The sequence below is a fragment of the Callorhinus ursinus genome, unplaced genomic scaffold (assembly GCF_003265705.2).
Source record: "Callorhinus ursinus isolate GAN/ISIS: 27379988/994484 unplaced genomic scaffold, GSC_fseal_2.0 scaffold126, whole genome shotgun sequence".
Lineage (NCBI taxonomy): Eukaryota > Metazoa > Chordata > Mammalia > Carnivora > Otariidae > Callorhinus > Callorhinus ursinus.
The window spans coordinates 24,805-35,401 of NW_027397188.1; the positions used below are offsets into that span (position 1 = coordinate 24,805).

The 10,597-nt window shown below is 57.5% G+C and overlaps 1 protein-coding gene across 1 annotated transcript; it reads left to right on the forward strand.

The window, feature by feature from the left end:
* Positions 1–7,339: 7,339 nt before the first annotated feature.
* LOC112814591 (lipocalin 1-like) lies at positions 7,340–10,280 on the forward strand. The gene is made up of 5 exons (XM_073890093.1): positions 7,340–7,450; positions 8,014–8,147; positions 8,952–9,029; positions 9,231–9,337; positions 10,102–10,280. The coding sequence occupies exons 1-5, from the start codon at positions 7,340–7,342 to the stop codon at positions 10,278–10,280; spliced, it is 609 nt and encodes a 202-aa protein (XP_073746194.1).
* The last annotated feature ends 317 nt before the right edge of the window (positions 10,281–10,597 follow it).

Consider the following 10,597-nt stretch of genomic DNA (forward strand, 5'->3'; position numbering starts at 1 on the left):
TCGATGCGTGCAGGATGCGCGGCTCGGGGGGTGAGGCGCGGGCGGGGTTCGGGCTTCGGCACCACAGCAGGTGACATTTGGGGATCAGCACTCATGATGGGGGTCTCTTTTAAACCTGACGAACGAGATAAGAGAGCCGCAGGGGCAGTGTGCCCGTAAATGCTGAGTGCCACGCCAACTTCACAAAGGACAAGTGAAAAATGGCTGGGCACTTAATCTAATAAATACCGATAGAAAACCGTAAATAAGTTACTCGCCAATCAAAGTCTGTGCTCTTCTGAATGTGCAGTCCCGTGCCCCTCAAGGCTGTCTTTCAGAAACATGAGGGTGATTGCTCCCAGGAAGCCTGAGCATCGAGCTTCACACGCCTATAAATGCACCGACCTATTCTGGGCTGGGACCAAATAGAGGTTTCCCCTGGTCAGGGGGTCTGGGAAGAGCGATCAGAGGAGACCTGTTCTCCACAGACTTTTAGTGTTACTAATGTAGGGTATGGAGCCACAGAAGAAGGCCTTCTTAAATGACAAGAACAACTTACATATAACAATATATACACATATTTTTATTTATGTAAAACTATATATAAATGTTATAGATACATAAGTTTGTGTATAATATTACTGTTTTAAATATATAGATGGAATAGATACATTTCTAGAAAAATATTAATTACAGTTTGGGCTAAAAGGAAAACTTTAAACATTTTTTAAAAACTTTTAACTGAGGTATAGCTGACACATAATGTCATATTAGTTTCAGGGCTACAGCCTAGTGATTCAACAACTGCGTACCCTACGAAATGCTCACCCCCGTAAGTGTGGTCACCATCTGCCATGGTACAAAGTTATTACCACTATTATTGACTGTCTTCCCTGTGCGGTGTGTCTCACCCTTGTGACCTACTTACTTAATAACTGGAAGTCGGTACCCCTCATCCCCCTCACCTGGTTTGTCCCCCTCACTGGCAACCACCAGTTTGTCCTCTGTGTTTATGAGTCTGTGTTTTTCTTTGTGGCTTATTTTTTCATTTGTTTTGTTTCTTAGATTCCACATTTAAGTGAAATCAAAGGACATTTGTCTTAATAACCTCCAGGCCCATCTGTGTCGTCATGAATGTTGAGATTTCACTCTTCATTGTGGACGAGCAGTATTCCATTGGGTGTATGTACACCACATCTTTATCCAATCTAGCGAAGGGCAAGGCAGCTGCTGTGTCTTTGTTGTTAAAATGATGCTGCAGTGAACGTGAGCGGGAAGATATCTTTTCAAATCAGTGTTCTCATTTCCTTCAAGTAAATACCTAGAAGTGGAATTGCTGGGTTGTATGACATTTCTGTTCTTAAGTTTTTTTAAAAAAGATGTTATTTATATATTTGAGAGAGCGAGAGAGGGAACACAAGCAGGGGGAGGGGCAGAGGGAGAAGCAGACTCCCCAATGAGCAGGGAGCCCGATGCGGGACTCGATCCCGGGACCCTGAGATCATGACCTGAGCCGAAGGCAGATGCTTCACCCGACTGAGCCACCCAGGCGATTTTCTTAAAACATATTTCAGAAGTATCTTGTCCCTTTCATGAGGCAAACTTTTCACATATCAAGAGTGTCATTCAACATACGCTGGTTTATGCTGCATTAACAACCTTAAAACCTCAGTGGCTTAAAACATCAGATTTATTTCTTGTTTATTGCAATTTCCTTTACAGATTAGTAGAAATACTGCACCTCATGGCCACTCGGGAATCCAGGTGATCAAACGGCCACCCCCAGGAGTTTGCTGGTCACCACACTAGAGGGAAAACATAGACATGCAGAGGACTTCAAGCCATCCACCTCTTCTCCACCCATTGGTCAGAAGTTGTCACTCAGCTAGAAGGAAGCCAAAAATAAAATACAATCCTACCTAGGACCAGAAGGGAACATCCTTAAACTGATAATTTAAAAAAACAAAAACAAAACAAGCAAACAAACAAATGTAACCAGCTAACATCATTCTTAATAGTAAGAAACTGCTTGCTTTCCCCCTAAGATTGACAGCAAAGCATGGTTGTCCTCTGTCAGTATTCCTGTTCAACATCATGGTGAATGTCTTAGTGCAGTAAAAGAATAATAAGAAAGAAAAGGCATAAACATTGTATTTAGGGGCTCCTGGGTGGCACATTCAGTTGAGCATCCAACTCTTGGTTTCAGCTCAGGTGTGATCTCAGGGTTGTGGGGCCGGGCCCTGAGTGTCTGGCTCTGCACTCAGTGGGAAGTCTGCTTGAGAGTCTCTCTCCCTCTCCCTCTGCCCCTCCCACTCGTATACACACACTCTCTCTCTCTCTTTCTCTCTCAAATAAATAAATAAATCTTTAAAAAAAATAATTAACACTGTACTTAATGGGGAATGATGAATGGATGATGAATAATCAGGAACATGGCAAGGATGCCTGCCCCCAGTCCTCTTATTCATCAGAGTGCGGAAAGTTCCAGCCAGGGCAATAAGGCAAGAAAAGGTAATAAAAGGAACACAAATCTGAAAGGAAGAAATAAAAGTATCTCATTTGCAGATGACACAATTATCTAGGTAGAAAATCTTAAGGAATCTACAAAAACAAACAAAGAAAAACCTCCTCGAATTAATGAGTTCATCAAGGTGGCAGGATATAAGATAAACATACAAAAATCAATTACATTTCTACATACTAGCAATGGACATACGGACACTGGAATTAAAAATACAATACCAGTTTTAATCACCCCCCAAAAAGTGGAATACTTTGATGTAAATCTAATGAAACATACACAGGATCTGTATGCTGAAGACAATGCAACACTGATAAAAGAAATCAAGGAACATCTAAGTAAATAGACTGACTGTGTTCATCAACTGAGACTCAGCAGAGTAAAAGATGTCAGTTCTCCTCAAGTTGGTATACAGCTTTAATGCAATTCCTACCAAAATCCCAGCAGGGTTTTTTTGTAGACAGAGATAAGATGTTCTAAGATTTATATGGAAAGACAAAGGTACTAGAATAGCTAACATAATTTTGAAAAAAAATAATAAAATGGGAGGAATTAGTCTACCAAATTTTAAATCTTATTATTTAGCCAAAAGAATCAAGACTGTGGTATTTGTAGGGGCATAGACACACGGATCAGTGGAACAGAGTAAAGAACCCAGAAATAGACCCACACAAATACACCCAACTGACATCCAGTTACCTGGAGTGGGGTGTCCCTAAAACCATGCTAAATCCTTCCTAATTTGTGTACAAGCCCAGAAAAGGCTCCCAGCAAACAGTGGCCTCTCCAGCTTGCTCTCCAGGGGTCCCTCATAGGAAAGAGCCTCATTTCTCCAAATCACAGCTCAGCCCTACTCAGCTAGCCGGCACAGCACCCTAGAGATTCTGCTTCTGTCCACTTCCACCTAATTATCAAAACTGCTCCGCAGAAATCCCGCAGCTGAGCTGCCTGGCCTGGGGTTGGGTGGGGAGCCCTGATGGCAGAACCCTACTCCACTCCAGGACACTGGTCCCCACAACCCACACTCCCGGAGACAACCCTATTGTGGTACTTTCTGTGGCCCGTGCCTATCTCTAAAAAATTAGAAGCTGGCTTCGTGCCTTAAGCTCTACAGCTTCTGAACAGCCTGAGCTAGGGGCTGCCTCTTCCCCGGCCTCAGTGGCCATAAGCGAACAAGCAGTTCTCATGGGTTTTCTCACTTTGAATCCTAAAGATGTAACTCAAATGCAGAACCTCGTTGCTACCCAAGGAGACGTTACTGGTGGGTCCCACACAGCGCAGGGCGTTGACGTCCCTAGGACGGCCGCTTGGTGGCACCCAAGTCCTCTTACTGCATGAACACAACCCTGGGAAGTAAATGGCCCAGACAGTAGAGAAATGCTGGCGGGGAAATTCTACCTGCGAGGCTCAACGGTCCTGCTTTTGCCGGGCTGCCTCTTAACTCAGGACACTGTAGGCCAGATTCAGAACCCTCTCCTAAAGAGCCATTTTGGACTTCCACAAGTGGACCTCATTAGAGTCCTTCGGTGACATCCCTGGTGTGGGCTTCATCTTGAGTTCGTGAGGACACGTCCTCCAGAGCTTTCTGAGTTTGCCTCTGATGTGGCCGTGACTGTCCTCGGTCCTCCAAGGCCAAGCATGCACAGTGACCAGCGTGTGCGAGCTGTCAGGTGGACCCCGTGCCCACGTGCCTGCCGTCCCGCCCAGCACACCTCTCCTTTCCCCCGGACCCACCCCAAGACGCAGACACTAGACCATCCCAGGGCAGAGGAAGACCCAGAGGAGCCGTGGGCTGTCATCTGAGGTCCCACCCTGGATGCCCATGGGGACACCCCCTTGGTGAAGGTGCTAGTGACCTCTCAGGCCCGGAGCTGGTCCCCCTGTGTCTGTGGGTGATGCTGGACCTGGAAAGGCAGGGCCGGACAGCATCTCACCCCCAGACGCAGGTGGGCATTCTGATGGGAAGAGCAGCAAGCCTGTCCGTGGGGGCGGCTGACAGTTCCCGGGCTCCCAGGGCAGGGGAGGTGGGGGTACTTAGGAAAGGACTCTGTCAGGGCAGTCTGAGGCCCAGAGCTCACAGCGGACACTCTGGCCTTGACCTCCGAAGTCAATGACTTGTATGACCGGGGTGGAGGGGGTAGGGGGAGATGGAAGGAGGGAGGGTCGGAAAGATTTGGGAGTGGCAGGACGAAAACCCTTCCCCCCCCAGTCTCTGGCCTAGCCACAAACACACACACTCGCACCCCTCGCCCCTCCACGCACCGGTCCCGCTGTTCCAGCAGAGAGGTCTTCTCATTTCCAGCTTGTGTACGTTTTTTGACTTCTTCTGGAAAGGACCTGAGGCTTGGGAGCTGCTCTCTAGGACACAGCTGGTTCCTGGAGCATTCCGGACACCCACCATCAGAGCAGTTTCCACAACCCCACCTCCGGGCTCCGCCAGCCCCAGGTCTCTCCAACCCCGGCCCTGCAGGCTGACCGGCTGCCCCGCTGCTCTGCTCCGAGGCTGGCCTCCCACGTGGCCTCATCTCATGCTCCCCGCCAGCCTGGCCTCGGTGAGGGTGAGTGACGCCGACAGCCTCACAGCCCAGGGATCTTGCCAAAATGTCACCCCAATCATACCCTTCCACCAGCGGCCATCACACAGATGAAATCCACATCCTGCACGCGACCCAGGAGCTCCTGTGACTTGGGCTGGGTGACCTCGCGGAGAGCCCTCACCTTCCCCACGCCCCCCACATTCCCACACCCCTCAGATCTATGCTCCCTCAGTCCGCCGTCCCCCGCTTGCCTCAGGGCTCTCGCACACACCGTTCCACCCTCCAGTGTACTGTTCCCTCCTCCCTTCACCCAGCCGCACCCCAGCACACAGCTTAGCGGTCACCCCTTCCGCAAGGTGGGCACCATGTGACGTTGTCACTCATGTGGCAGGCTACACAGTCTGGAAGGCTCTGCGGACCTCACTGTCACCATCTCCCCACATGCCCATGGGTGCCTGGCAGGTGGTGGAGGCCCATGCAGGGACAGGCTGTGGTCTGCCGCTGTGCCGGCATCTTCACGTCAGGGCTTTAGACCGCTCTTCCATTCCTCCTCCCGATGGACACAGTCACTGCCCTGCGGATCCCCCTGCTGCTCCCTTGCTTTGGTGTCTGGGCTCAGGGGTAAAGTCTGTCTGCAGCCCCTTCATGGTTCCGTCGGCCCGGCTCTGGTCTCCAGGCCCCCAGGTCCAGCTGAGCCTGGGGCCGGGCTCACTGCCGGCCTCACACCGCCGCCCCCGGCCACCCCCCAACAGCACATACTCACATGCTTCGGGGGGCGTCGTGAAGGAACAGGAGTCCACAGCTTTCCGTGTGACTGGGGGGGGTCCTCTCCACCGTGCAAACCCCCAAAGCAACTCGGCACCGCTTGGGGTGGGGACCAGGACCCAGATCCAAGGATGGAAGCAGGAGGCTCCTACCCATACATCCTATCTGACCCCAAAGCCCCGGACAACTGCAGCCTGAGCGTCACGTCCCCTTCCCCGCAGGCGGGGGCAGGGGCCAGCTGCTCAGCCCAGCCACGTCCTCAGAGAGCCCAGGGCTGACCGGTCCCCCAGCTTTCCTACCGCTCCTGGGGCGTCCCCTCGCAGCCCCAGGGGATGTGGGGCGCCCATCTGGGCAGCCACTGCTTCCCAGAGTGTGGACGGGATAGGATCCCACAGCCGCCCCTGGGCGAACCCAGACGGACCGGTTCTTACTCCTGGTGTGACCCAGATGGGGTCTGGCTCCAGTGGGCGCGACTCACGGAAAAGGGGAGAGTGAATCAAAGAATTCCCCATTGTAGACCAGACTGCCGGGGATCACACGGGGAGGGAGGTCGAGGAGCAGGGTCCAGAGCCCGGCGACCCTGTGGCTTTGCAGACTCCCGGAGCACCGGCCCCATGAGGCTCCAGGATGCTGCTGCTCGGCCGCCTCACCAGGCCCCTGGCGTGGACAGCTGGGGGGGCCAGGGGAGGACACAGGGAAGGGGCAGGACCCTAGGAGGAGGGGACAGACTCAGGAAAACGCCCCAGGACCCCTGACATGGGAGCCAAGTGTCCCCTAGCACATGGAGGGGAGGTTGCCCGCTGGGCTGATTCCTCAAATCCTCAGCGGTGCGACCCCAGGGACACTGTCTTGTCCCCCTGTGCCCCACTCTGGAGTTGCCTGACCTTCCCATGGCTGTCCTGAGCTCCCTGTGCCCTCTCCATGCTGTAAACCCACGCTGCGTCTGCTCCGGGCTCTCGTCTGCACCCCGGCCACAGGGTCACGCAGCTCCGAGGGCCCCGGGACGGTGGTGGGCGGCAGGGGTGCTGCAGTCTGGTCTGAGTGGCCATGGTTGGAGGGAGTGCGAGAGATGCTTGAGGCCCTGCTTTCGTGCCAGGGTCTGAGTGCCATCCTGAGAGTTGGTGTGCCCTCCTGCTGTCCCTCCCCAGCACACCGCCCACGACGGTGGAGGGGGAAGGGGGGGGAGAACGGTCCTGGCTCAGTCAGAGGATGGTTGCCCCTGGGAGGAGCCCCGGCCGGGAGGAGGGAGCTGAGCCCCCAGGGGTGCGGTGACGCCTCCGGGACAGCCAGCAATGTGGCCAGACTGCCCCGACAGCACCCGCCACCCGGGTCAAATGACACCCTTGCCATCCCTCAGAGACAAGGCAGGTGTTGGGGAGGCCACGTCTTTCCTGTGGGAATAATTCTGAATGCTCAGGGAGCCTGGCAGGGACGGCAGGGTTGGCCAGGACAGCTCTTCAGACGAGTGGCCTCTGGAGGACGCCTACAAAGCAGGGACCCGACTGCCCGGCCTCCCCTCCCTCTGGGCCCTGCGGTCATGGTCCTGCAGAGAGGGCCACTCCTGCTGCTGACCCTCAGCCTGGGCCTGGCCAGTGCCCAGAAGACTCTAGACGAGGTGCCGGTACAGCCCGGGTTTAATGCCCACAAGGTAACAGAGCTGGGTAGGTCCCAGGCTCAGCCCTGGGACGAGGGTGGCGGCTCCCGGGAGCAGGACCCGGGGACAGGGGCCAGCTGAGGGGCGAGGGGGGTCCTGGGCCCAGGCACAGCCTCGCAGAGCAATGGGGGGGTTCTTCACACCCCTGCCCAGTCCTGGGGTCAGGGAGGGGTCCAGAGTTCCCCCGCCCTATCTGACCCACCTGCCCATCACCCATCACTGTGGGGAGCGTGGCTGGAGCAACCCCAGGACTCGGTGACGGTTCCAGGGCGGCCCTCACCCCTCCCCAGACTCGGCCAGGGCATCTGGAACCCAACAGGGGATAGCGCTTGGGCCAGATACGAGAGGAGCTGAAGGAAGTGGGGGAAGGGCACGGGGGGAGACAGAGGGCAACCTGACGGAGGACATTCACAAGGACTGGGCCCCCTGCCCCCTCCAGTACACCCCACTGGCCCTTGACCTCCCCTGGCAGCGCTCAGCGCCGGCGGGGCTGGAGCCTGAGAGCCAACACTGGAGGCCGGGGACGATCCACCCCCTCTGCACCTCGCACCCTGCAGGTGGAGGGACGCTGGCTGACCACCCAGCTGGCTGCCAGCCGCGCCCACCTGGTCTCCCCAGCCGATCCCCTGAGGCTCGGCCTCCATTCCATCTGGACCCGGGACGAGGACGTGGAGTTCGTCTTCTTCTGGACGTAAGCACGGCCTCTGCAGCTCCTCGCAGGGTGCTCCCGCTCAGGGGCCTCCCAAGGGACAGTGACCAGTGGGGGGAACCGGAGGGACACATGGCACTAAGCTGCAGGCTCGAGACCCTCCCGAGAGGTCTGAGGCTTAGCTTCAGAAGCCCCGAAGCTTTACGACGAGGGGCCTGGGGAAAGACACACACACAGCCCGGTCCCTCCCGCCGTGGGGGCTGGAGAAGCCCAGGCGGGGCCGTGCCTCGCACTGGCCGGTTGATCAGGACCATCCACAGTGGCGACACGCTGTGCTGATCTCAGCAATACTTAGAACAGTCCAGCACCCGTGGCCTTGAGGACCCTAAGTTAGGGCCACAGCCTTGCCGGGGCTCGGCCACAGACACCACCCCAAGGGCTGTGCAGTCCCAGGGTGCGTTGGCACCCGGCCCAACCCCCACCCACCCTAGCGGAGAAACGGAAGACCTGGGGGCAGGGGGCCAAAAAGGCATGGCCTCTGTGTGGAGCCCAGGTGACTGGACAGCCAGAACGGGGGTCCCCGCCCGGGACCCGGAGCTCCAAGCCAAGGACAGACTGGGCACCACTGCTCCCGGGAGGTTCGGCTCCACTCCAGCAACAAGGAAGTCCCCGGTTCCTCACTCCTGCCCTCTAGCCCCGCCCCCAGCTAGACGACCCTCGGGAGCCCAGGGAGCCGAGAGCCTCAGGCAGACACCAGGGACCTCGTCCAGGGCACCTCCGATGTCCCCGGGGGCCGGGAGACAGGCAGAGGCCCTGACCACCGCATGCCCCCTCCTCTTTTCCCAGAGGAGAGGGGGTATGCAAAGGAGTGAACATCACCGTCCACCCAACCGGGCTCCAAGGCCAGTTCCAAGGCTCCCGTGAGTAGCCCAGCCCTCTGGCCCGGGGTGCTGTGCTGGACTGGGGGCCAGGGGACGCTCGATGCCCCAAACCGGGGCCGCGGGGGAAGTGCCGGCGCTGGAGGGAGACATCCTCCCGGTGTCCTGCGCTGTCCGGGGCGTGTGGGAGCGGGTGGAGGAGAGAGGCGTCCCCTGTTACTGGGCCGGGGTCTCCCACAGTGGAGAGAGGCGCCAGCATGCTCGTCCGCTTCGTCAGCACGGACTACAGCCACCTCATCCTTTACGTCCGCCTCGAGGACGCCGGCGAGACCACCAGCCTGTGGGCTCTGCTGGGTAGGAGGCGGCTCTCCCCGACGCTGGCGGGGGTGCTGCCCAAGACCTGTGCTTAGGGCCTGCTGCTCTGGGGGCGCTGGTACCAGCCGGACTGTTCAGAGCCGCACCCCCGTGGGCGCTTGCTCCCAGGGACCCCTCAGGTCGGGCATCGCTGCCCCTGCCCGCTCGCTCCCTCAGGAATTCGTTCAGCTGGTCCGCCTACTGCAGAGCCTCGTGGGTGTGTGTGCGTGTGTGCGTGTGTGTGCGCGTGCGTGCGTGTGTGCGCGTGTGCACGTGTGTGTGTGTCCCAGGAGCAGGGACACTCCGCTAGAACAGAAACCTTCCCCTGCCGTCGCCGGGGAGCTAGTCAATGAACCTAAAACAACTGACCTCAGAGAGTGGAAGTGCCACGTGGAGAAGCCCCGGGACAGTGGGGGGGGGGGGCCCGGGGGGGTTACGGGGGGGGGGGGGGGGGGGGGGGGGGCGCGGGGGGGGGGTGGGGACACCTTGTCCTGAGGACTGGATGGAGGCGCTGGGGGGCGTCCCGGGCTGGCCAGGTCATGCAGGCCGCAGGCTGCTGTGTGAAGGGGGTCCTCCCCAGAGGGGTCGGGGTCTGACGCGCCCCTTTGAGGAGGGAGTGCCCGCTCAGCCAAGAGTAGACCTGCTCTCAGGGCAGACGAGGAGGGAGGGGGACCAGGGCTGAGGCGGCAGGGCTCGGGCCGGCAGGAAGAGGAGGCACTCGGAAAAAAGACGGGCCCCTGGACTCTCGGCCCCTCTGATTTCAGCCAGAAGAATGCTCGGGGACCCCACGTGGCTGGGGAAGTACCTTGGGTACGTTGCCAGATTCCAGCTGCAGAAAGCCCCTGTCTTCAACCTGGACGGTAGGCACGGCCCTCCAGATACTTCCCCCACGCCCAGGCTGCTGCGCTGGGGCCTCGCCTGCCAGGCTTGGAGCCCCCAGTAGCAACAACAGGCAGAGGACTGGAGCAATTAAAAACACGGGCAGCCCCTCCAGGGCCCCCCATATGGTCGGGCCCCTGCTGGGAGCCTCGCCTGCCAGGTGGCATGAATCCCCTAGAACACAGTGACCTGGGCACAATATCCGTCTCCCTTCTGTGGATTCAGACGCTAGGGTCAGAGGGGCTTGGAAACAAGGCCAAGGCCGCACAGCGGAGCCCTTCGCCCCCACACCCCTTCCCTGTGCACCATTCAGTCCATCAACACACCTAGGCCGGGCTGTTTGGGGTGGGAAGCTCGGAGAAGACAGACAGCTCCAGCCCC

Excerpts from the sequence above, each read along its gene's own strand:
- LOC112814591 (XM_073890093.1), top strand. The coding sequence starts at position 7,340 with ATGGTCCTGCAGAGAGGGCCACTCCTGCTGCTGACCCTCAGCCTGGGC. Across the intron at positions 8,148-8,951 it reads GAGTTCGTCTTCTTCTGGAC|AGGAGAGGGGGTATGCAAAG; the intron begins GTAAGCACGGCC and ends CTCTTTTCCCAG. Across the intron at positions 9,030-9,230 it reads CAGTTCCAAGGCTCCCGTGA|AGGCGCCAGCATGCTCGTCC; the intron begins GTAGCCCAGCCC and ends CACAGTGGAGAG.